The sequence below is a fragment of the Phacochoerus africanus genome, chromosome 3 (assembly GCF_016906955.1).
Source record: "Phacochoerus africanus isolate WHEZ1 chromosome 3, ROS_Pafr_v1, whole genome shotgun sequence".
Taxonomy (NCBI): domain Eukaryota; kingdom Metazoa; phylum Chordata; class Mammalia; order Artiodactyla; family Suidae; genus Phacochoerus; species Phacochoerus africanus.
Genome location: NC_062546.1, coordinates 19,097,422 through 19,124,460, shown reverse-complemented (window position 1 = coordinate 19,124,460; position 27,039 = coordinate 19,097,422). Strand labels below are relative to the sequence as shown.

The 27,039-nt window shown below is 45.3% G+C and overlaps 1 protein-coding gene across 5 annotated transcripts in view; it reads right to left on the bottom strand.

Annotated features, from left to right (window-relative positions):
• CHD6 (chromodomain helicase DNA binding protein 6) overlaps positions 1 to 27,039 on the bottom strand; it is a 148,404-nt gene that overhangs the window by 9,204 nt on the left and 112,161 nt on the right. For all 5 annotated transcript variants that reach the window (XM_047771070.1, XM_047771074.1, XM_047771072.1 and 2 more), the window contains 9 exons: positions 25,451 to 25,580; positions 23,460 to 23,520; positions 12,797 to 12,857; positions 11,878 to 12,094; positions 9,985 to 10,193; positions 7,198 to 8,778; positions 4,092 to 4,243; positions 3,510 to 3,716; positions 1,738 to 2,190 (listed from right to left, as the gene is read on the bottom strand). In XM_047771070.1, the coding sequence (XP_047627026.1) occupies positions 1,738 to 2,190; positions 3,510 to 3,716; positions 4,092 to 4,243; positions 7,198 to 8,778; positions 9,985 to 10,193; positions 11,878 to 12,094; positions 12,797 to 12,857; positions 23,460 to 23,520; positions 25,451 to 25,580 (3,071 nt within the window). The remainder of the gene's footprint in view (positions 1 to 1,737; positions 2,191 to 3,509; positions 3,717 to 4,091; positions 4,244 to 7,197; positions 8,779 to 9,984; positions 10,194 to 11,877; positions 12,095 to 12,796; positions 12,858 to 23,459; positions 23,521 to 25,450; positions 25,581 to 27,039) is intronic.

The window sequence follows — 27,039 nt, the reverse complement described above, 5'->3', positions numbered from 1 at the left end:
GGAAAACAAGTATGTGCAGCTCGTCATGACAGAACAAAAGCTAGTTTCTCAAAGGGCAACGCGGAGGCCTTTTGAATCTGTCCCCAGGCTGTTACCCGCCTGCACCTGAACAGCAATCCCCCACGCAATCTCTTGTCCACGTCGGGGGTCCCCTCCACAGGGCTGCTCCTCTCCCCTCTCGTCTACGTCCTAGACTTTCATGCCATCTCATTGGCTCAGGTTCCACGTTGCTGCTTTTGTCACTGTCACTGACAGTCCTGGCTACATGGGCCACTCCACTCCTGCTCCCCCATGGTCCTCTTCACAGGTATTCACACAACAGAGAACGCCACATGGCATCCGACTCACTTGGTCCTCGCTCCACACTGCAAACGCCTGCCCTACTGGCCCCCGTCCGGGTATTGGGTCTACTAATAAAGTATACTGTTGGTGCAAAATAAACGTCTGCATAACATGTGTTCCAAAATACTTGCAGGCCCAAGGAAAGAAAGTTCACTCCTTCTACTGGAACTCTACAATCATTACAGGAAATATGGCTTTGCCCCTCTGAAACAATGAGACAGGCTTCTTAAAGACTTGCAAGACTGGGGAGTTCCCTGGGTGGTCTAGTGGTTAGGACTCAGAACTTTCACCACTGCAACTTGGGTTTAATCCCTGATCTGGGAACTGAGATCCCACATCGAGCCGCTACACGCCACCAACAAAAAACAAATTAAAAAACAGAGACTTAACAGAATTGGACTGGGAAAGAACCTAACATTTTAGCTTCCTAAATTACAGAGGAAGCTGAAGAGGGAGACACACACCAGATAACACAGCACTGCTCTCCGGCTCTAGAGAATCAAGTCCTTGGTTTGGTGTCCCGATCTGCCATCTACTACGTGCACAATCTTGGGCAAAGTATTTAATGCTTGTGAGCCTCTGTTTCCTCATCTACAAAATGGGAATAGTAACAACACCTCGCAGGGTTGTTGTGAAAAACATACAGGACCATCAGGTCAAACTCTGACCACGGTGCCTGGCACATATGAAGCACTCGATAAATACTGTTCGTTGTTATTCCCTTTAAAATAAGAAAACAGTAAATGTGATTCCTGTTTTGGAGCTCAAAATTCAGTAAATGGAAAAAACCAAAATACAGAGAAAAGTCAGAAACCCCCGACACATGAAGCAATGTCGGAGGGCCTCTCCGGCCAGGTGTGCAGCTTCTGACCTTTCCTGTTTTACAAAGATCTCTGAGCTGAGAACGTCTTAGTGAATCTCGGTGACCCTCACAGGGAGATGCTGCGACCGCACTTTACAGAGGAGCCAAGTGGGGCTCGGTGATCAAGGGTCAACGTTCAGAACGCCCCGACTCCTGTTCCTGCTCCCAAATCCCAGCTCCTGGAAAGCCCGCCGACCTGGAGCACAGCCGCCACATGTAATGATTGCTTTTGGCTTTGCTCGTTCGCTCCCCAGGCGCTCTTCCGAGACACTGGAGCTGGGCTGCTGCTTTCTGAAAAGAAGAGACTCCTGGCTCGTCTTTCTGGGCTGCGTGTGGGTTAAGAGTCCTCGATGGACTAATACCTATTTACTTCTAGAAAAGTTGAGAGCAACTGTTGACAACAAAAGGTAAGTAGGACAACCGAAATAGGGATAAGAGATTTACGAATGAAAAATCGTCGTGTCTGAGGAAGAGGAGTTTGCTGTTCAGTGTATAGCGGTCGCCAGCTGTACCTAATGGCCTCATATACCCACCAAGATTCCCGCCTGAAGTGTCTGCTCCTTCAGGAAGATGAGGTCCACCCCTCCGTCAACAGGTTTCCGTCGCCCTCTCCGCCTCCTCGTGGCAGCATCGTCTCTCCTGAGGCTTCCGTTGACAATCTGTCCGGTCACTGGATGGATGAGGCCAGCCTGCAGAATCCCAGACAAGTCCATGCCAAGGGCTCCTTGAAGCGAGCCGATAGCCCCCATCTTAGGGGTGCTGGCGCTCACTGGGAAAGGGGGTGTGGCTCCTGGGGACCCCTCCGACGTGCAGGACAGGTTGATGGCGGACTCTCCATGCCAGCCGTTGAGGACAATGGGGGGGTGCCCATGGGGGGCAGAGAACTGCTCCAGGCTCCGAGTCTTTGCCTCCCTCTCCACCTCAAACTCATAAGGACGCCGGTGCTTCTGTTCATCCTTTGCGAAAACCGGAGCCAAGAAGCTCTCCTGCGAACACACAGGAGAGGTTTGAGATCCAACTCTGTGGCTGACTGTCTGCTCTTTCTCCAGGCCCAAGTTCCTTAGGCCTCATAATCAGCTTCTGAGAAGATCTTCTAACTCAAGCCTTCTCAAACTTTAGTGCTAAATTACCTGGGCAGTTTGTTAAAAGACTTTGGTGTAAGGAATCTCAGCCTCAGCGGTACCTCTGAATCAACTGAAAAGTTAAAAAACAATTCCCAGGAATTCCCATGGCTCAGCGGAAATGAATCTGACTAGTATCCATGAGGACGCAGGTTCAATCCCTGGCCCTCGCTCAGTGAGTTAAGGATCTGACATTGCTGTGAGCTGTGGTGTAGGCTGAAGACGAAGCTCGGATCTGGCATTACCGTGGATGTGGCTGTGGCTGTGGCTGGCGGCCACAGCTCTGATTTGACCACTAGCCTGGGAACTTCCATTCGCTGCGCGTGTGGCCCTAAAAAAAAAAAAAAAGAATTCTGAATCTGTGGCTTTCCTTTTTTTCTTTTCTTTTTAGGGCCGCACCCATGGCATATGGAAGTGCCTACACCACAGCCACAGCAGTGCCGCATCTGGACTGCATCTGGGACCTATGCTGCAGCTTGTGTTGATGCTGGATCCTTAACCCACCGAGCAAGGCCAGGGATCAAACCTGCATCCTCACGGCTACTAGTTGGATTCTTAACCAGCTGAGTCACAGTGGGAACTCCAGAATCCATAGCTTTTCAGGGTCTCCAGTGGAGTCCAACGCACAGCTGAGAGTGAGAGCCGGTGTGATCATGTCCCTCAAACTTGAGTTTTAGGTGTGAGTTTAGAGCACTCTTTCCTGCTTTGATTTCCTTAATTTCCATCTGCTGCCACTACTTTCAGTTGCCCAAGTGCTGAACATCCCAATCCATCCACGCCTCCCTTTCCTCACGCATTCATCCGTTTCACGCCACGCCTGGCAATTCCCTCTCTTCTTTGGATCCACTCGGCCAGTAGGCTAGTCTAGAACCTAATCGCTCTCTCAGATGCCCACCTGCCTCCCAGCCCCTGAGGTTCACCCCCTTCCTGACCCTCCTCCCTCATGAACTTGCACACCACCCCAGCTGAGCTGCTAATGCACTTTCATCAAGCACATCCCCCTCCAAAACCTTTACTAGCCTCTTCTGCCTACTGGATAAAATCTAGATGGCTCCATTAACACCGTGGCTTTATTTAAAAAAAAAATCCTACCCACTCAGTAAGCATTTGTTGAATGAATGACTCAATCAAGTACAGTGTCCCCCTTCCTTGTTTCAAGGTCACCAGCATTCTTGCGGCCTTACCTTTTGCATCTGGGCCACCAACGCTGCGCCATTGCTGAAGCTGTGTTCTGTGGCCTCTGGCTCCGAGAGGCTGCTCCGGGAACCAGCACTGCTGGTTAACACAGGGGTGGGCAGCATGGCTGAGGGCTCGTACTGCTGGGTGGAGGGCCACTTTCCCTTTAACACCAGGTGGCAGATATTATCGAGGCGGTTGATGATCACACGATCCTATAAAAAAGAACAAAAGCTCAGGGGAATAAGTACCAAGTTACCCAAATTCACAAAGTCCCTTGAAATCAAGTGGCAAGTTTTCTAACCAGAAGGAGTTGATTAGCAAAGGGCACACACAAATGTACTCACTTCGCAAGTCTTAAAATAAATGCTACAGTCTGGACAATGTAGGTTAAAGCCGCAGCACTGTAAATATGAAGACAAGTGAACACTTTTGTCTGATGGTCTCGTTAGGTGCATAAACCTTTAACGGCACATAACTAATACCTCTTTAGGACAGTAAGCTGTTCTCAGACCTATCCTAAATGGCTTAAAGTAAAGAATGCAAAGCTGAGGATGCTTGGGGTGGAGAAGGCCGGTTCTGGGAGGTACCTTTGGCCACTCGGAGAAGGAGTAGAGGGTTTTCTCCTGGAGCAGCTGAGCGATGGTGGGAGCCCGCACCTCCTGGAGGTCCTCCCCGAGGTCTCCCGTGATGCCCGAGGCTGAGCTCTTGCTCTCTTCCTCAGAGTATTTCCCTGGATAATCTGGGAAGAAAAGCGACAAAAATGAATTTGGCACCTGGGAGGTAACTGATCTGAAAGATCAGGATGGCTGATCTGGTCTGTAGCCTGCTGCACCCCAGGAGAACTCAGCACTGATTTATTTTAAATTGATTTAAAAAAAAAATTATAGTGGAGTCACAGAGTTACTGCTAATTTCTGCTATAAATTTATAAAGTATAAAATTATAATTTATTTTTAAAGTATAATGACCCAGTCAAACACATGCACACACACATATATATACATTCTTTTCCCCACAATATCTTCCATCATGTTCTATACCAAGAGATTGGACATAGATCCCTGTGCTGTATAGTAGACCCTTATTGCTTATCCATTCTAAATGTAACAGTTTGCACCTACCAACCCCAGATTCCCTAATTACCATGGCTTCTATTTCTAGGAGAACTGCATCAGTTCAGCCATACAGGCAGATTTTTCTCCAGGGCTACTCATTTAGGCACTTATATTCACAAACAACAACAACAAAGTTTAATGACCACAAAGAAGCTTCACGTTTGCTGTAGTGGACGAGGAGTGCAAAAATTATACTCTGGTACATTCGAAGGGACAATCCAGGAAAGGGAACACAGCAAGAGGCTGATATTAATGAGGAAGGATGAAAAGTCCTGAAACTGACAACAAGGTAAAATGGACCCCATTTCCGCAAAAAATGCTGCAAAGAAACCTACAACATTTAAATTACTTCACTGATGGGAAGAAACGTAAATGCGACTCATTCTTTCACTCTTCAGTGGTGAAGGCCTGTTATCACTGTGAAATGAAAACTGCAAAGATCCACTTAACAGTGACGACAGGGAGTGAACTGAGCACAGTGCAACACCCCGGAGAAGTTGTGAACCTCTCCATGATGAAATGACAAGGAATGTCCACCTCTGAAATAAATAAATGTGCAGATAGCACTTTTGACTGAGCAACATGTCTCCTGGGGGCCTGGCAGGCGCAGGGCCTTTTAGGCCAGAGGATTCAAGGATAACCAGGCACAGATGCTGTAAGGCTCCTACAGCTTCAGGAGGGAAAGATAGGAAAACCCACTAAGAATAAGTGAACAGTTACAATTACAAACCGGGGGAGGGCTACAAAGGGAAAGAAACCAGGTGCCAGGGTGGGGGATAAGAGGGAACCCACTGATAGGAGCGCAGGCTGGTACACAGGGCCTCTTGACAGAAAGACCACCTAGGAAGATGAGGAGGCAGTGGGGGAAGGGTGCTCTGGACACGGAGAGGAAAGGGACAGCCCAGGACAGGGACAAAGAGGAGGCTGGAGGGCAGGATCACCTAGTCACGCCAAGCTCTGTAGGCCATGGCAGAAAATTCAAATTTCATTCTAGATCCTGTGGGGAGCGCCACTGAAAGTTATACACAAGCAGAGAAGCTGAATTTAAGCAGAATGATGTGAGTGAGAAAACCCTGGAAGAGGAGCCAGGAGACCAGGGGGCTGGCCATGACAGCCGTGCTAATTGCTGCTGCTTCAGCTGTGGGTTTCTAGCCTCAGAAATAGGGCGAACCCTCTCCGCCCCACCTATTCCGCATCTCCTGTGTGGCAGACCCCTTGTGGGGTCTGCAAAAGCCCCTTGAAAAGCACTGGTACATGGGAGCCCCCCAACCTTGAGTGTGCGTGACGCTCACCAGAACTTAGGCAGTTCCCTGCTGCCGTCCCCAGCGTAGCAAGGCCAGCACGGCCACCAAGGGACCCAGGCGCTGGGGCGGCTCTCCCTCAGCCACGCTCTTCTACACCCTGTGCTACCTGACTGTCTGCATTTCCCAGGATAAAGAGAACTATTTTTTTGTTCACCCTAATACGCCCTTTTGGGCCTGAAGACAGGAAAACACAGTGAAAAAGTGAAAGACCATTTGTTGTTGCTCAGGATCTCCAACCACTGTATTCAGATCCTTGAAAGGTACAGACACACCTCTGGGTCACCGAGATCCTCAACATTTCAATCCCTTCTACCTTGAACCCTTATCCAAGATTTCATCTCACCTATGCTCCGTCCAATAACATTTATTAAAATAAAGAAAATAAAGCGCTGAAATTAATTTTTAAAAAAGGATCAAATCTATTATTTTTGTTGAGTTGCTTGTAATTTGGTAATTCTTTTCTCTGTTGAGTTACTAAAAGAACTCTCAGCTCAATGTACCGACATTACACTACAGGGCTTTGACGACGACGTGAATAAATGGCACTATCTTTGCTTAAATTAATAAAGGACACATTGATTTGTATTTTTGTAGCATTCCTAAAAAATTAACTGCACCTATATTAACTTACAAGTTCCTGACACTCCCAGGCTGTTCTCTTTTACCCAGTTTGAAGCACCTTACCTAGTGGAAGAACTAACTGCTTCCCCTTGATGCCACTCCTGGCATCCATCACATGACAGCACACAGCCCAGGCCCAGACCACACAGCTGACGCAGCAAAGGGGCTACCACGTCTATAATCACCTTCGATTTTCTGGAATGATCAGTCAAGCCGTTCTTCTCATTTTCAGAGCAAGACCTGAGACCTTTGGTTCTAAATGCATGGTGAGTGTCAGAAGGCCCATTCCAGCATGTATAAAACTCTCCCTCTCTCTTTTTTTTTAAGGGCCACATCCATGGCAAATGGAAATTCCCAGGCTAGGGGCCAAATCGGAGCTGCAGCTGCCGGCCTCTGAAACAGCCACAGCAATGCAGGATCCGAGCTGCATCTGAGACCTACACTACAGATCACAGCAATGCTAGATCCTTTAACCCACTGAGTGAGCCCAGGGATCAAACCTGCATCGTCGTGGATACTATTTGGGTTTTTAACCCACTGAAACACAGTGGGAACTCCCCAGAAGCTGTAAAACTCTTAACATCCTCCATTCACTTGCCCTCCCTGTCTTGTGAGAACTGGCTTATCCAAAATATAAGATCCTACCCACTGTACCTTGACTCTGGCAGTTTCCGTCTCTATCATAATCATCTTTATTCTCAAAATCCATATCTTCCAACTTGAGCTCACTCCCTTCGGGATATGCAGGAAACCCTTGCTTTCCTTCTGCGCTTTCCTTCCAGGGTTCTTTTAGAAGTTCGTGCTTCACCTGAAACAGCTCTGAGGGGATGGCAGGGGGCTCACCCTCCGTTGTGACACTGCTGGCTTTGCTTCTGTACGGGTCTGGGTTATAACCTGGGGGTTTCTCCACTTCAAACTCGTCGCTCTCCAGGCCATGCATCCACCTCTCCGTGTGTTTGCAGTGACACTGACAGGCTGCAGGGAGAAAAGTGCCCTGCGGCCCAGGGTGCTGGCTCCTGGCCTCCAGGCTTGCTTTCTTGGCTTCGTCTGCAAGGAAGCCGCGGCTCTTCTCTCCTGCCCTGTGAGCAGCGGGCTCGGTGAGAGGTGACACCTCTGGCCTCTCCCGCGTGCCGGTGACCAGGTCTAGGTTTTCCTCCTCGTTTTCCTCCTCTTCCTCCTCCTCATCACTGTGGTTCTGACTCAAGATCAATTTACTTTCTAAACTTTTGTTTTCTAATAAATCAATTAACTGCTGATCTGATGACAGGTTTCTTTTGGAGTCACAGACACTCAGATTGCACATGTCTACAAACCCGCTCTCACTTCCTTGATCCAAGGAAGGGGAGGCTAAGCATTTGGGCTCCAGCTGCCCAATGCTTTCAGGTCTCTGCCCTGCCTCGCTGCAGCAGAGTTCCCCTTCCTTTGAGAGAGACATCAACAAATGTTTTCCATTTTTAATGTTCATCTGAGCAACTCCTGCTTCTAAAGTATCCATAAAAGAGGGGCCTGAGGCTATATCTGCCTCATGGCCACCGGGCTGGCAGTTCCCATCTTTGCTTGCTGAGATGGCCAAAGCATCTTGTCTGGACTCCGCACTGGTACCTGGGCTCTCCTGAAAAGGGCCTGGCCCCTGGCCCAGAGCCTGCCTGCCATACATCATGCTCTCCAAGGACTCAGGCAGCAGACTTTCCTCATGGGTGATGGAAATGACATCCTGAACTTTAGAAATGAAGTTTTCACAAGTCACGTCAGATAAGCTGTTCCTGGGCAGACCAAGATGATCATCCCTACCTTCGAGTTTCACTAGGTTCTCAGGTTCATTTTCAAGGGACTCAGAAGTCCTGCTCATTTGAGTATACGTAAGAGATTCATATAGTTTGGAGTTGGTCTGGTAAAGGCAACAGAGACTTTCTGGCGCCTGGGGGTCGGTTCTTTTGTGCTGGGCATAGTTTCTGTAGGCGTCCAGGAAGGACAGCTGGGGGTCAGTCATGATGTAATAGTCCGTGCGGCTCAGCCCATGCTTGGCAGTGCCGATCAGCAGGTCCCGATCGTGCTTCCCGCACTCCCACCAGACGGGGAGGTAGAGGCTGGGTCTGCAGAGCTGCAGGCGCTCGTGCAGCTGAGGGCACTTCAGCACTTGCTCCCGAATCTTCCGTAACAGTTCAATGCGGTACAGGGTTCTTGCGGCCCGTTCTTCAGTGATGGGTTCAACGTAGATGCTGGGATCGGGAGGGCCTGGAGAAGTAAGCACAGAGCCTGTCACTAAGGAGGCCCTCCTGCGCTTCCTGCCCACCTGAGCCCCTGCACCTGTCATCCCACAGCTTAACCCCCTGGGCCTCAGCAAGGCGGCCTTAAATGTGTAGCCTTGCTAAAATGAAAAGCTTTTGGACGGTGTTTATGAAACAAAGGCAGACTCAGTGAGGGTGAAGGAAGGGCGTGAGAACCCGGGTTCTGGAAATATTAGTCCCCCGTCAGTAAGCATGTTCTACCAGGTACTTTATGTATGCTATTCAGGTCTCACAAAAACTCTGTGCTATACCATCAGCACTGCTGTTCGAGGATGAGGAAGGAGGCTCAGATAAGCTAACCTACTCAAGGTGGCAGAACCAGGATTCTAGCCCAGGTCTTGTCAGCCTGACTCCAAGGTCCAGATCTTTCCCTATGCAGCTCCCTGCTTTTAATGAAAACAGCCTAAATGGGCCACACAGGGGTAGGTGTAGGTGCTGCTGCCAGCCCAGAACACACCCTGAGTGGGCTCAATGACTGTTTCAGGTGTCCTAGTCATATGGTCCAGAGAGAGTTCATCTATTAGAACGAGGCAGAAGAGGGACTAGGAGGAAGCTGCTGCAAATTCCAACCAAGAAGAAACTGCTCAGAAGGGCTCTCTATAGGAGCATGGGATGTTTAAAAACATGACAGCCACTTATTTGCCACAGGTCAAGTCCACACATAAGAAAACAGTTGAGATTTTATCTAAGGAAGGTGCAAAGCTCACAGGAGAATACATTTCTGAGACTTAAAAAGCACACATTGGAAAAGGTAAGTAATAGTAGTTTGTTGATATTTGTGACATTTTAATCTAAATTTCAATTTTTGGAGATACATCATTTTTGGGAGAGAGATTTTTATGAGGGTGGATTCAATTAGAAGTTCATAGATATATAAAAACCCACTTGCCTTTTTTTTTTTTTTTTTTTTTTTGTCTGTGCCTGCAGCATGCAGAAGTTCCAGGGCCAGGAACTGAACCCACGCCCTAGCAGTGACAATGCCGGATCCTTAAACCCACTAGGCCACTAGGGCCTGCCAAAACCCACTGCCTTTACTTGAATTCTTCACGTAGGCTCCACAGCTATAATGACACCTAAAGTAACTCTGTGCCTTGAACTTAAGCAGGTTCTCTCCTTGTCCCACCTGGGATAAAGTGACAGAGAGGTTCCTCACCACCATCCTTCCACGCCGGCAGATGGCAGACGGTGCGGCACATGGCCACAAAGCTGTGGAAATAGTGCTCCAGGCTCTCGTCCGACTTCTTGTCCAAACGGGAGATGATGCGAAACTGAGTCCAGTCAAAGGTTTTCTTCTCTTGATCATAAACGACACCGAAGGAGGATACTGCTCTGCAGAAGTCCGCTTGCTCTCTCCTGGTCCACCTTGTGTTCAACCAGAAAGGGAGAGTGAGCTGCTTCCTTTTTTGTGGCTGTTACAAAAAGCCAACGACTACTTACTGAGCGCCTACCTGGAGATCCCATGAAGTCAAGAGAGGAGAGAGCCGGTCTGTCTTGGGGTTTATTTAAGTTCGGCAGAGTGGCTTCTAACAAAACAGCCCATCATCCTACTGCCACTTCCAACTTTTTTTTTCTGGAATTTACCTCTCCATTTCTAAATGATGTGTTTGTACTTGGTATCTCTTGATTCATCAATTTTAGAAATTATCTACTTCATTTCCTCTTGTGGGAGATAAAGATTTTAATTTAAAAATACTACATAAGCTTAAATATTCTGCCTTATTTTCCCCCCTGTAGGACAACACAGAACCAGAGAATCCTATAGGGACTTTTCAGACCATTAAATTCACATCCTTCATTTTACAGACGGAGAAACTGGTCCAAAGAGGGGAATCGACCGCCACCTCACACTGGCTTTCTTCCTAGTCTTGTGGGAACATTCCCACAATGCATCTTTTTTAGGACAGAAAGGCCTCTAGATTTTATTTATTTTTTATTTTATATTTTTATTTTATTTTTTTGTCTTTTTGCCATTTCTTGGGCCGCTCCTACAGCACATGGGGGTTACCAGGCTAGGGGTCAAATTGGAGCTGTAGCCGCCAGCCTACGCCAGAGCCACAGCAAAGTGGGATCTGAGCCGAATCTGCTACCTGCACCATGGCAACGCCAGATCGTTAACCCACTGAGCGAGGGCAGGGATCGAACCCGCAACCTCATAGTTCCTAGTTGGATTCGTTAACCACTGAGCCATGATGGGAACTCCAGGCCTCTAGATTTTATATCCTGTAGGACTGAGATAATAACTTAAGGGACCTGGATTATTATATACCACCAGTCTTTACCAGGGGCTCATGGACACGGTACTCTACCCCAAGAGGGTGTTGGCTAAGAGTGGGGTGAGGGGGTCAGTGGGAGAGTGAGAAGCAGGAAAGAAGGGGCTCTGGTTCTTCTCTTTGGGGCTAGGTGGGAGAAATCTCCCTCAATTGCCAAACTTCATAAAGCCAGGCGTGTACAAAAGTAATTGAGTTCACTATGTGGTGTCCTTTTAATTCGCCGGATTATACATCAAAAGGATGGAGAGCCATAAAGGCTCAAAGAACTGTAGCTTTGCTCATGGAGCCATGCCTAGCCTATGCTGGTCTCAGCAGCTGTTTTTAGTTTAACCCTCAGATGGGCATGTAACTCCTTCCTTCTGGGGTGGCATTTCATGGTACTTATTTCTCTCCAAGGCTTGATGAGGATCGATGGCTACAATAAGACCGTGTCAATGCACACACTGCACTTTGCTACTAAAAGAACAGGACCTGATACATGCCAGTGTGGTGTTTATACCACATCCCCAGTGACTGGGGTCCCACTTAGGGCAGAGGGTCAAGTTGGAAAATCTCTCAAGTATGGAAACTGTGAACAGAGGGTGTCCTGGAGCTCTCCAGACCCCCGGTCAGAGTGACGCTACCACTGCAGTTGGAGGCTGGAATTAATAGGTTCTGGAGATAACCTGAATTCATATGAGAACATCGGATACACCTGCCCTCCAGCTGTCAGCATTCCCTTTGTCACCTTTACCCAGTGGGCAGCTCAGCACGCCCTTTTGGCCACTGGCTTTTACCTCTTCTGAGCTTCCTTGTTGATGAGATCCATCTCTGAGGTTCTCCGGAACATCTCTTCCTGGACCCAGTATCCTTGGTTTCCTGGGCCCAGGATTTCAGGTCGGCAGAGCTCCTTGCGGTTACAGCGCTGGTAGACAGTGACTAGGCGTCGGAGACGGGCTGTGAGGGCAGACGGAACTGGCCAGGGCGATTTGTCTGGGTCGGAGCCATCCTGGGCTTCAAACATCAGTGAAGATATTAGTATTTACAAACAGAACTAAAACAAAGGTGACTGACTTTACAGTGGTGGTTGTTCCACTATGTGTAAATAAAACTAAAGTTGACTCAGTAACTTAATGGAAGTAGCTGCTGCTTAACAATTAGCCTGGGAACCAGGCAGAGCTTACAAGGGCTGCAATTCTGCTTGAGAAGCAGCTTTAGGTATGGCTGGCTCTGTTCACCCTCAAATTCAAACGTGCCCGTCTGCGGGGGCAGAACCAATTCCAGGACCTTGCTCTCAGGCATCGGAATAAGCGGACCCTCTCCATTTAGACTACAGGTTTCTGTGTAGCTGGGCCTTCAAATGCCAAAGCCCCCATTCAGTCTGAATTCAGAAAAACAAACAAAAAAGCAAGCCAAATACCCCTAATTTTCCTTTAAAAAGAAAAGCATCAGTGAAACCACGACTTCTTTTTCTCTCAGCCTCCATTCTGACCTCATTTCTCTTTGAACTTCAATGTCGGGTGGAGGAAGTGAGCCAGGGCCATGTTATAGCTCCATAGGTGACCGCAGCAGAGTTTGATGACGATTAACTTAAGAGACTTTAAAAAAGAGCCTCCTTAAAAACAGATTTTTTTTTTTTAATTACACATGAACTCCAGGATAACTATACAAATGGGGACCTTACTTTTCTTTGCCTTCAGAAGGACACAGTCTCACCTGCCCGGCTGTCATCCTTCTTTTCACCAAAAAGGCCATCAACTCCATCACTGGAACTCTCCTAGGGATAAATGAAGCCAACCCATCAGCAAAACTGCAACTTAGAAGAAACCAGCGCAGACAGCCAGCCCCTCTACAGGAGGAGGAGAGATGCACAAGAGACATCTCCTGTCCAGGAACATCTCAAAGATCGAGACAGTCCCTGATAGATGAAGCTTACTTACTCCCAGTCTTAAGAGAGCCAGAAAGCAGTACATTTAAAATAAGCATCCCCCTCGCCCCAAATTGCTTGAAGTGATTCTGCCTATAGAGCATTAGCTTGAAGAATGATGAACTGGCATGCTCTCCCCGGCAACTACATTTCACATGCACTATTTCAGTTGTTAATTTAAATATTTGCTTTACCCGCCATCTAATACTGTCATTTCACAAAGCATGTGCCCACATTTTTGGATTTTTGCTGTGAGAAAAATGTCATGCTCAAGTTCATTATGCTGCGTTTACTTCATAGTAATGGATGCTGTTTTCCTAAAACATGACTGCTCAGACGTGACACCTGATGGTGCAAAACTCCAGAATTTAAAATTAAAATCACAAATGGAGGCTCCAGAATCTGGAGTAATATTACAGGCACAGAGCTTATCCAAGTTGGAGTATTTGTCAAGCTGGCTCTAATGGATTAAGGAACCCTCTCTTGGCCTCAGGAATGGAACTTTAAAAGCTCCTTATTCATAAAGCATGTGGAAGAGATGGTGCTAGTCTTCAACTGGATTTCATTTTCAACATAAAAACTTTGTATTTTTACCAAAGTACAGTTGACTTACAACATTATATTCAGTTCAGGTGTACAAGGCAGTGATTCAGTATCTTTATACATTACAAAATGATCACCGCCACCACCACCACGGGGGCAGTTACCATCTGTCACCACGGTTATTCCAGTATTACTAAATTCCCTACGCAGTACATCACATCCCCACGACGTACTCATTTTATAACTGGAAGTTTGTACCTTTTAATTCCCCTCCATGTACTTCACCCATCCTTCCACCTGACACTGTTTCTCTGACTAGCATCTTTTGACCTGAATGACAGGTGAGAATAACCCCAGGATCCGTGACTTTGGCCACAGCAGGCACAGGGTCAGATCAGAGGAAGGGAAAGCAACCTGCAGCCTATAGCTTGTTACTGTGTGGCCCTCAAGCGAAGAATGGTTTTTACATTTTTACAGGGAAGAAGAGGAGGAGGAAGAGTGAAGGGAGAAGGAAGTGAAGGAGAAACTGTGTTAGAGACTCTATTTGCCCTCAGGCCTGAGATATTTACTGTCTGGTCCTGCACAGAGAACTGAACACACAGCACAGGAGAGCAGTCACCCAGTACAGGTGGGATGGACACACACCTAAGACTGGCAATAGTTAACATTCAAACCACTCTCTTGGGCCCCCAGTACCGTGGAAGGACCTGAAAGAGAAAACCCTGAAAAGGAAAAGAGGAGCAGGGGAGCATTTTCACAATGTGTTTTTTCCTTATTAGACTAGGGATAATAGTGGACATTACCAAGAACTGCATTACTGTGCAAAGCCCTTTACATGGCTTATCTTCTTTAGTTATTTGAACTGCTTTACCAGGTAAAAAGAATTACTATCCCCACTTTACAGACACAGAGAACATGCCCTGGGAAGTTCTATAACTTGCCAAGGTCATACAGCTACCAAGGGGCAGAGCTAGGTTTCAAACACAGTAGTCTGATGAGAGTCTGCACTTTAGCCACTAAGCTATCCAAAAGACAGTCCTGGGTGAAAATCTGTCTTAGAGAGTGAAACATATTTAGAATTGGAAAACACTAGTTTAATCTCTCTTCTTTGGCCACAACTGTTTCCTACCATATGATGTCAGTGAAGAGTGGAAACCAGTCCAGTCTTGAAGTGGCACTTGAATATGCCATCATTTCATTTCCTACTACTTAGGTACCTTAAAAATAAGCAAAGACCAACCAACCACACCCTATCTTTTCCTGCCATAGAGAACATTTTTGAGTATCCTCACAATATCCATGAAGACCCTTTGAAGGCTGAAAGTCATAGTTATAGACACTTTCAGACTGAGAAATGTTCTACAGCCTGTAAAAGGCAGGAGTCAGGCGCCAGGGCCACTGTGCTCCTTCTGATGTATGGGTGGCTGACGTGGGCATCACCACACCTCAAACCCACAGGGGTGGCTCCCGGCCTGATGCAAGGCAGACACACACAACATGCAGGCTTCCTTTCCAGTCTCCCAAACAGTTTCTGTTGGCTTTGGGCAAACTCTCAAGTAAGGAAAGATTCTGGTGTCAGTAAGTGCCTTTCTGTCTCCTGTCCTCTCTTGGAGGTATGTCCCCTCTCCAGCAATGACAGAAAGGAGAAGACCGCCAGGCTTACCAGGAATCCAAGTGAAAAAGATGCTGTAATCTTACATCAAATAACCAATTTAACATGTGTGATGTGCTACAGCAGTGACAGACCGACACCGTAAGAAACACACGGAAAGGCCTGCCTCTGTAGCATGCAGCTGAACACTCAGTATCCTAGCTTCTGCCTATGTGAATCAATCAGAAGGAAGCGTTCATCTCAAAAGAGGTATGACTCAATCATTTCAGAGTGAAGGATCCCACAGGGTGCTGACTGGAAGAATGTCAAAGCAGAGGCAATAAACTGCTTGAACTTGCAATTTCTCCATTGTGAGCATGCCTGTGTTTGGAGTCTGACAATCCACTGTTCTTTGGCCTTTGGCAAGTTTTCAATCTCTCAAGCTTACTTCATTTGCAGAATGGAGATAACACATAAAAGTACTTTGCAAGGTGATTGTGAGGCACAAATAAGTTGATTACGCCAAGTGTTCAACCAAATGCTGGCACAAAGCGAATGCCCACCATATGGCAGCTGGGACTGAGGAGATGCAGACACAGGCCCAACGGCTCGATGACCGATCACCATTTCTCTCTTTCAACTGGAGTGTGTTCTCCGAGGATGGCTTCAGGACGCAATCAAACAGGAACAATAACAGCAAAAGTCTATTGAGACCCAGGTAAGTAAACTGCCAGATACTGTACCGAGTCCTCTGTATGCATTTTTCATTTTTTTATGCTCAATGACTAAATGACCCATTTTAAACAGAAGGACATTGAAGAATGGGAGGTTGGTAATCTCATCTAATATTACATACAGTTACTAAGTGGTGAAGATGGAATTCAAACCTAGAAGGTCTAACTCTGGGCGAGAAGCTCTAATCACAGTGCTATGTTGCCTCTGGTGGGCGAAGACACACAAGGCTGAATCCATCACTGTTAGTCACTAAGAGTAACTTAGCTCCATGCTTAGGGCTGTTTCCTCATCTGAAAACAGCCGATCTCCCTTGCAGGTGGCTGGTCCTCCAGGCCTGGCTGCCCCCTCTTTGGTCTGGGTATGAGTGGCAGCAGCAGCACAGACCGAGACCTACAGACCCAGGCAACTTCCTCCAAGCTGTTATAAAACCCTAAGGCCGACAGAGAGAGGAAGAGCTGCCTTCCTGCATTTGTTTGCCAGGAACTGCTGCGCTCAGGAGCTCCAACAATGGAAAAGATGAAATCCTTATCATTGTAGAGCCCACACTCTGGTGGTTATTAAAGACAGAATTACACACTAGCCATGCAGTGTGATGAGTGCTCCTAAAACACAGTTGGAAACCAAGAAAGTCACCAACTCTGCCAGACCCTAATCAGACAGGGGAAAGAATCCGCCAGGTGAGGTTTGTGTTCCAGGTTGAAGGAAATGGAGATCTCCAAGACATTAGACCTCTCTTTGCAGAGGTAACAGGATATATAAAAGCCAGTGAAAAAGATCCTGCAGCACTTTTCTTTTTGCAGGATAATCAAGTTTCCTACTGCCTCCATAACTTTCATGTAGAAAGTAGATACACATCAACTGTCATAGACATAAAATTCAGAGATTTTATTATGAAAAGACTACAGGATTTAGAAAAAGATCTGAGCAAGGAGGAGCCACTCTTGCGTCCTCTGGCTAGTATGACTTTTTTTTGTAGCTTATTAAAACTACTTGAACTTCCTTTTCTCTAGAATGGGGCTAAGAGAAAGAGGTGCTTTGCAAGCCTGGATGTATTCCATCTATACTCAAATATCAATCACTACTTGGGCTGAGAGACCCTCAAATTCTCAACTTGCAAGAACAGAGTCATTGTTCAGGTCCTGATTTTCCTACAATGGGATCTGACCATTTTAGGCATCAAATTTTCCTACAGGAGTTTCTCCCTGGCTGACTTCGGGTATGACTTCATCTTCTTTTTACAGACCTCCCACTTCAGGAAGCACCTGGAAGAGGACCTGCCCAGAGCAGGGACAAGACATGCTGATGGCAACATGAGGACACGGATACTTGTTACTATTTCTGTTGAAAGACATTCATCTCCCTATATAGGTTTGATAGAGAATGATAATTCCTTTACAACTCTTGGCCCCAGACCATTCCAAACAAAAAAACCTTTCAAACCAACTGCTTTGGAAGGTCTCTGTAGGTTCACTGACTGCACCTATATCTGAAATCTGTGAACTGTTTACCAATCAAAAGTACTGTGGACAAAAAAGTCACCTGCCATATCAATAAACGAAGGATGTTGCAGCCATCAAGCCATCAGCCACTGCAGCCACCTGACTGTGCACCCTGAGAGGATTCAGGATGGAGAAAAACAGGATACTGGCCCTAGGTAGCTCAGGTGCATATCCAAGGAATGATTTCAATGAGCCCTGATGAAGGCATCTCCACATACACAGAAAGGCGCTAAATTCATTAACTTGAAATATCTGTTCTGCTTTAATTAACAGTAATCTTTTGATGTTCTAACTATCTGGTTTATCAGCAAAGCCCCCTATATAGCCTGGCTCCTCCCTAACCTCTTTGGAAGAGTCCCCATGAGCTATCTGAGAGGCTGTCTCCCAGGCTTACGTCATCAGCCAAGTCCACCACCAAATAAAATATAATTCTCAATTTTTAGGTTGTGCATTTTTTGACAGCATTAAAACAGAGAAAGGGTGGGGGAAAGGACTAGACTAGATCATCTCCAATGTCCCTTCTGATGCTAACATTCTAGGCTTCTCTGACACCCCCCCCCCCCGACCGTCACCTTTTAAGACAACAGCTCAGTGAGCTCTGGAAGACACAAGAGAAGCGAGGGGTCTGGGGATGACGTGATTTGAAGAAAGGCAGAAAAACCATGGATATTTCACCTGACAAGAGATTTAAAGAGATTAAGGTAGCTAGTTAGCTGGACTCAAAAATTTTAAATCCTATTAGCGAGGAAAGAAAGAAGTTTTGTCCTCTGAGGGATCTTAAATCTAGACAGAATCCATGGAGCGAGATTTCTGGGTTAGTATGAGGAAGTATCGCCCAGAGATGACACGGGAGTCCTTGGAAGGAGCACGCCCCCCTCCCATTCCTGGAAGTACCTAAACCTGCCTGGAATGACCCCAACAGTGATGCTCCAGAAAGGACAGAACACGGAGGCCATGTAGACATGCCTTAGGGTCCCTGCAGTGCTGAGCTTCTCCATCAACCAACCACTCCCCTTCCTATGCCCAGGTCTGTTTAATGTAGAGGAATTATCCCAGTTATGGATGAAAGGATCTTTGGGCTTCTTTAACCCTGCTGCTGAGCTGCCCGAGAACAGAACTGGGAGAAGCGAACACCCAACCAGTGTCTTCAGCACAGGACAGGGGGTGGGAGACAACAGGGGGCACAGCAGGCCTAGTTCAGATGCTGGCTGTCCCTCCACGTTTGTTATTTTAGCATATGGACTAGAAGTCAAGATTAATCTGTTTATAATCTATTTACCTCAAGATCTGAAAGAAACAACACCCTAATCCTTCTACTTTTGATTATATTCTATAGCCCAGGTTTTAAGGATGGGGGCAAAATAAGTAATAAAGGCATTAATTTCCTAGATGAATTAAAAAAAGGAGTCTGATACTACCATCAGGAAACTTGGGCTATTTTTACCAATTCTGCCACCACCTCCACTTCAGTGCCGAGATCTCTGAGACTGAAAAATTTTTTGTTCTAGTTCTATAGAAGGTGGTAATTTGATAGGGATTGCACTGAATCTGTAATTGCTTGGGTAGTATAGTCATTTTGACAGTATTGATTCTTCTAATCCAAGAACATGGTTTATCTTTTCGTCTGTTTGTATCATCTTTAATTTCTTTCATCACCGTCTTAGAGTTTTCTTTAGGTCTTTTGCCTCCTTAGGTAGGCTTATTCCCAGATATTTTATTCTTTTTGTTGAGATGGTAAATGGGATTATTTTCTTGATTTCTCTTTCTGATCTTTCACTGTTAGTGTATAGAAATGTAGAAATTTCTGTTTATTAATTTTATATCCTGAAACGTTACAATATTCACTGATGGGCTCTAGTAGTTGTATCTCTAGGATTTTCTATGTGTAATACCATGTCATGTGCAAACAATGACAGTTGTACCTCTTTTCCAACTTGAATTCCTTTTATTTCTTCTTCTTCTGATTGCTATGCCTAGGACTTCCAAAACTACACTTTTCATTACCATTGGGCAGGTATGAAAGTTCAGGTGTCCACATGGTCTTTGCCGACACCATGGGTGGGGTTGAGGGCCTCATTACTTCCTATCAGGGATGGAAGTCCCAGCTGCCAAACTGGCTTTTTTGGTAAAGAATTATGTTTCATATTGGGCATGAAACATAATATTTAAGAGTTTTCTACAGTAATATTTTCATGTAAAGAGATGTTTTCTAAATGGGTAAACAGATTCTAGGAAGCCAATAAATTGTTCATGGTTACATAAAAAAAGTATTAAAAATTGGAGAAAAAAAATAAAAAGTTTTTTTTTTCTTTTTTTGCTTTTTAGGGCCACAACCCAGGCTAGGGGTTGAATTGGAGCTCAGCTTTCTTTATTTTTAATAAAGAAAGACAACTACAGACCAACAGCTCTCATGAATATACCTATAAAAATTCTTAACAAATACTAACAAACAGAATTCAACAATAAGATTTATATACCATGACCAAGTAGAGTTCATCCCAATTTATCCAGGGATGCAAGGTTGGTTCAATATTTGAAATGAATGTAATCTACCTTATTTATAAGCTAAATAAGAAGAGTCACATGATCATATTAAGAAGTACAAAAATATATTTGTTTTATTTATTTATTTATTTTATTTTTTGGTCTTTTTGCTGTTTCTTGGGCCACTCCTGTGGCATATGGAGGTTCCCAGGCTAGGGGTCAAATTGGAGCTGTAGCCACTGGCCTACGCCACAGCCACAGCAACGCAGGATCCGAGCTGCATCTGCAACCCACACCACAGCTCACGGCAATGCCAGATCCTTGACCCACTGAGCAAGGGCAGGGATCGAACCTGCAACCTCATGGTTCCTAGTCAGATTCGTTAACCACTGAACCACGACAGGAACTCCAAGAAGTACAAAAATATATTTGACAAAATTCAATATCCATTCATATTTAAGTCTCAGAAAACTAGGAACAGAGGGGACTGTTTTCATCTCTCTCTTACTCTTTGTCTTTTTAGGGCCATGCCCACGGCATATGAAAGTTCCCAGGCTAGGGGTCGAATAAGCCACAGCTGTTGGCCTAAGATACAGCCACAGCAACACCAGATCCAAGTTGCGTCTGCAGCACCTTGAGGCAACGTGGGATCCTTAACCCACTGAGTGAGGCCAGAGATATTAATGGATACTAGTCAGGTTCGTAACCCACTGAGCCATAACAGGAACTCCGGTTTTCATCTTTGATAAAGAACATCTACAAAAAGCCTAGGGCTAACATAACACTTAATGATTAAAGACTGAATTTTGTCTTCTACAGTCTTTCTGACTACAGATCAAATAGAAATAAAACTATCCCTATTTGTAGGTGACATGATTATTGATGTAAAAAATCTCAAGAAGGGAGTTCCCGTCGTGGCGCAGTGGTTAATGAATCTGACTAGGAACCATGAGGTTGCGGGTTTGATCCCTGCCCTTGCTCAGTGGGTTAATGATCCGGCATTGCCATGAGCTGTGGTGTAGGTCACAGACGTGGCTCAGATCCTGCGTTGCTGTGGCTCTAGTGTAGGCTGGCAGCTACAGCTCCAATTCGACCCCTAGCCTGGGAACCTCCATATGCCTCGGGAGGGGCCCAAGAAATGGCAAAAAGACAAAAAAAAAAAAAAAAAAATCTCAAGAAGCCTAAAAAAAATCTCTTCGAACTAGTAACTGAGTTCAGCAAGTTTGCAGGATACAAGATAAACATAATATAACATCATTTACAATCACTTCAAAGAACATGAAGTACTTAGATGTAAATCTATTAACATGTACAGGGCTTCTTTGCTGAAAAGCTACAAGACTGTCATGAAAGAAATCTAAGATCAAAATAAACAGAAGGCTATACAGTAAGCTTCAATACAGTGAAAAATCAATATAGTAAAAATGTCAATTCTCCCCAAAGTGATAAATGGGTTTAACGCAATTCCTATAAAAATTCCAGCATGAATTTTTGTAGATATGGATAAGATTATTCTAAAACTTATATGGAAAGGCAAAGGAACAAGAAAGGCTAAATCAGGAGTTCCCGTCGTGGCGCAGTGGTTAATGAATCCAACTAGGAACCAGAGGTTGCGGGTTCAATCCCTGGCCTCTCTCAGTGGGTTAAGGATCCAGCATTGCTGTGAGCTGTGGTGTAGGTTGCAGACGCGGCTCGGATCCCGCGTTGCTGTGGCTCTGGCGTAGGCCGGTGGTTACGGCTCCGATTCGACCCCTAGCCTGGGAACCTCCATATGCTGAGGGAAGTGGCCCTAGAAAAGGCAAAAAAAAAAAAAGGCTAAATCAATTTTGAAAAAGAAATGGGAAGACTCAGTCTACCCAATCTTAAGACTTATAACTATCGTAACTGATACTAGTATATGCTATGGGCAAAGCAACAGAGTAGAGAACCCAGAAATAGATCCGCACAAATATGCCCAACTGATTTTTTGACCAAGGATCAAAAATGAATCAATGGAGTAAAGACAGCTTTTTATTTAAAACATTGTTTTAAAATTTTAATTTAATTATTATTAGTTTTTTTTTGACATTTTCCACAGCATGTGAAAGCCTCCAGGCCAGGGATCAAACCCACATTACAGCTGTAACCAGAGCCACAGCAGTGACAACACTGGATCTTCAACCCACCGAGCCATGAAGGAACTCCAGTTTTTTAAAATAAGTGGTTTCAGAACAATCAGACAGGTTAAAAAAGAAAAGAAAAGGACCTCAATGTAATTCTCTCCATTTAATGAAAATTAACTTAAAATAGATCATAGACTTATAATGCGTTAACTATGAAAATTCAGAAAAAAATGAAGAAAATCTTCAAGATCTACAGATAGGCGGAATTTTTGGATTCGACACTAAAAATGTGATCCATAAAAGGAAAAACTGGTAAGTTTCACTTCATCAAAATTAACAATGTTCTGTGAAAAACAAGGGGAAGAGGATAAAAAACTATGGGCTGGGAGAAGGTATTATATATGCGACAAAAGCTTGGTATCTGGACTAAATAAAGAACTGCCAACAGTAAAACAGAGAAAGAACGCAATTAGAAAATGGGTCAAGGACATGAAGAAACTGTCACTGACGAGGTACACATATGGCAATTAAGCACATATAAAGATGTTAGGGAAATGCAAATTAAAGCCATGAGTTACCATTACACACAAATCAGAATGGCTCAATTAAAAAATAGCGGCAACAACCAAAAGCCAGTGAAGATGAGGAAAAAGGAGATCTTTTACTGATGCTGGTGGGAATGTAAAACGGTACAGCCACTCTAGAAAACAGCTGCTCAGTTTCTTGCAAATACCAAACATGTAACTACCATACAACTTAGCAAATGTACTTCTGGACATTTATCCCAGAGAAACGGAAATATATGTTTACACAACATCTGTATGCAAATGTTACAGAGATTTTTGCAATAGCAAAAAATTGGGAAGAAACCAGATATCTTTCAACAGATGAATAGTGAAAAACTACTCCGTGATAAAAAGAATTACTGATAACAGAGAGCAATCTCCATCAATCAACAGGGACTTATATTAAGTGACAAAAGCCAATCCCCAAAGGTTACATATTATATGACTCCATTTAGGTAATATTCTTAACATGACAACACTATAGAAACAGAGAATAGGTTAGAGGTTGTCAGGAATTAAAAATTTGAAGGGAGGGAGGGAGGGACGGAGATGTGGCTGTAAAGGGGCAACATGATGGATCTTTGCGGTCATGGAAAAGTCCTGTGTCTTGACTCCATCAAAGTCAGCATCCTGGCTATGATACTGTACCAGAGTTTTGCAAGATGTTTCCATGGTGGAAAACAGGAGAAAAGGTACATGGGCTCACTCTGTGTTGAATCTTACAATTCCATCTATAATCTACAGTGACCTCAAGATCAAAAGTTGCAATAGAATAAAACTGCAAAACAATCTGTGAGCCTACAATTTTTACAATAAAACTCTGTGGAAAATGTAATGCAATCAAGCTGCCCAAGACCACGACACCAAGATGGGGATTTCTTCCCTTGATGTTAAAGATGGTGTGGATTCCCCACATAGCACGTGTGACTCACCATTTGTTTCTGGAGGCCATCCACTTTGTCTTCTGTATTGTCTTCTTTATCCATGTTGCCTCTAAATAAAAATTTTAAAAAATAAAAATAAAATAAAAAAATAAAAATAGGAGCTATTTTGCATGCAACCAGGATGCTTGAAAGAAAACTTCCTGGATCAGTGACTGAAGAGAATATCAGCAGATCCCTTTCCCCACAGGCCTCAAAATCTTGGTTTCTCCAGTGTTATAACTTCTGGGAGCAAGGACTTCGACTCACCGGAGACTCTGGCTTGGGACTATGATCTATTCTGGCAAATTCAGGGGCTGGCTGTTCAACAATGACATTGTTCCACAATGTCTTTAAAAAAGTAATTCTGCCCATCAAGAATTATCTGGGGACTTTGTGGCTGTGATAAAAGAACAGACTTTAAAAGAGTCTGAGGAGGGAGTTTCCGTCGTGGCTCAGTGGTTAACGAATCTGACTAGGAACCACGAGGTTTCGGGTTCGATCTCTGGCTTCGCTCAGTGGGTTAAGGATTTGGCATTGCCGTGAGCTGTGGTGTAGGATCCCTCGTTCCTGTGGCTGTGGCGCAGGCCAGAGGCTAGAGCTCCGATTAGATCCCTAGCCTGGGAACCTCCACATGCTGCAGAAGCAGCCCTAGAAAAGGCAAAAAGACAAAAAAATAAAAAATAAGTAAAAAAAATAAGAGTCTGAGGCTGTGCAAACCGAGAGCCCTGGTGTGCCAGCCCCCAGATCTCACAGTAAGTCTCTGCACACAGTCACTCACATCTGGCAGCAGTCATGCCCCAGAAAGGGAGCTCTGCGGTGCCTGCGGAAGGACGTTCTGCCCCCTGGACCAGCAGCTGCTGGACTGTAGGTTAGCTGCCTAACATCTTCTCTCTCGTGAGCTTATCCTGTGTGTTGATGCCCGTGTGTTTTTCACGATTCCTTTTAAAATCAACCTTGAAGGATTCTTGTCTCAAATATTCTCCTCTTTGCTGCTCAGGTCCTAGGGGCAGGAGGAGCCTCCTACCTTCACAGCTTAACTGCAGAAAGGAAAGCCACTGACAAAAATATAAGCTTAATGACACATTCAGGGACCTCCCTCAGGTAGGGTTTTTCCTGACCCAGCGACTCCAATGTTAGGGAACCCCAATCCCTTGAGCATTTGATTATCTGAAAGACCTTGAGGCAGAGAATGCTATGGCAGCTGAAGTGTTCCTTAGTGGGGAAGGACAGATGGAAAATGCATTTCACCCTTTCCTCAGCTACAGGTGGTTAGGGGCTCTGGGTAGTGTATGCCCTCATGCCCAGGCCTGCCCCATGGCCCAAGACAATGAGAAGTAGTATCTGCTACTATGGGGGAGAAGATTAGGCCAAAAGCTTACCAAACACAAGCTAAGAGATACATGCAATATTTTCCGAATATGTATGTATTTTAGAAAACCACAGCTTTTGGCTATTTATTTAGCTTTCCTATGAATTTATGAATTTGGGGGTTATGCCAAAAGTAAATTAAACTCAGACAAAGTGTGGATACTTCCCTACTTTTCTGCACACAATGGACTAATAAGACTGAATGCCACGCCATTGAGCCGTGGCTCCTAAATCTACCTTACACATGGACAATGCAATCCTTAGAGGATGCTGGAATTTCATGAGGCATTTCAAGGTCAGGAAGCCTGAACTGGCTGTGTCTTTTCCTAAATTTCTGTCAAGTAAGAGAAGCTATGAGAGGCCTGAATTCTTCCTTGAGAATCCACTGACCAGACGAGCCTGGTGAAGGAGGAGGGCAGGACGGTGGGCAGCTGGGGGAACCCATGAGGACAGGAACTGATATTTGGTTCAAAGTGTTCAGAAGTCAAAGGAAAGGCCTGTGGCGTCACAGGATGTAACCAAAGCAGCAATTTTGGGGGGTGGCTCGGGGAGATGCCAGACCGTGAGGAAGACTGAGATTTCTGGGTGGAGGGGAGGTGGTCAGAGACTCATGGTGGGGTATGTCTTCTCACCTTTCGGGAATGTCTGAGGTCCCATCAGCAACACCCTGCTCTGCAGAAAGGGACTTCTCATCCGGCATCCCAACCTTCTCCAGGAAGCAAAGAGCCGGGTCCGCTCGCATGGCGTTGTACCTCTCGTAACCTGACCAGGGCAATGGGAAACGAGAGGTCACGGCAGAACTCACGGAATCTGCCTGGACAGTCATTCTGTTTTCCTCATTAAGCAAAGAGTAAGACAAACAAACAATACTTATTTAAGAATAATTGGATCTTGTAAGATTTCCTGTTGGGGAAGATCCTTAAACTAAAGTGGACACCTCTGAGTAGTGACCAAAAATGAAAGCTGATGTAAATATTCTGTGTCTGTGAAGACACAAGATACAGGGACAATTCCCACTTGTTTGTTTTTTTTGGACAGTGAGGGAATCAGGCAGGGTAGTTCTGCAACTTTTTCCCCAGACCACCATGCCCAACTTTGGACACTCTGTTACCCTGTCATCTTCTGAATGGGCCTAGTTTTCTTATAGTCCACTTTTATCCCAAGTGTTAAAAAGGGAAGCAGAGTGATGGACGCAAAGGATGAAATATAAAGACCACTGTGATTGCCAACTGGATTAAAATGGACCTGTTGCTTCTATAGTCTCAAAACCAGTATGAAACCCTATACCACTGCTCAGGAATTGGAACTGCCCCTCACCACACCCCAGTCAAAACCGATGGAGGATTTCTGACCCAGATCTCAAAAAGGAAGGCAGAACAATGGAAAAACATTACTTTAATTTGATAAAGCCATGCATGAGAATCTGCTATTATTTTATTGAACCTAATGTAATCCTGTAACGGGACAGAAGAATTTGGTCACATCTACTGTCATATCAAACTACTTTGAAGGAAACTCCTTTATGATCCTAAAACCCTTTTTCCATGTTGCTCGTAACAAAGTCAATTTCTGGCTCTGTGATACACATGGAGAGCCCCTGTCACAGGTGATGAAAGATGCTGTGTCTAAAATGAGAACTGGCTTGGCTGCTAATGACAATTTTACTTTGTTGAGTATTTCACTTTCATGCTGGATTTGGTTCCATTACCACCACCGATGCTGCTCTAGCCTTCGTGTGCAGGCAGCACCTGTTACTTTCTTTGAGGAACTGCAGGTACTTCATCTTTTAATCCAAAGTGACTCGTCTGCCATCTCCACGACAGGTGTTGCCTGTACGAGGCATATGGCAGGAGAAACTGTGGCGCCTTATGTTCTTCTTTATTCACTTATTCCTTAGGGCAATTATTTGATTACTGAAGTCTCACGAGAACATGGACTCCCTAGGAACAGAATCTGTATCTGTTTTCACTCATCATTATATATTTGGTTCCCAGCACAGGGCCGGACACTGTATACACTCAACAAACAACAGACTGGGTATGTCCATTTGGCCCAGATTCTCCCCCAATAATCGCTGTAGGAAGAACCATTCTCACTCTCCCCCATGTCCTGCCTCAGCTCACAGCAGAACTGAGATGTCCTCCAGGCTCCTGCTGGCCTGAGAAAATGCCCGCTGTGTCCCCACCTGTCCCTCCCCCTGGAACGAGGGTGCTTTATCTGA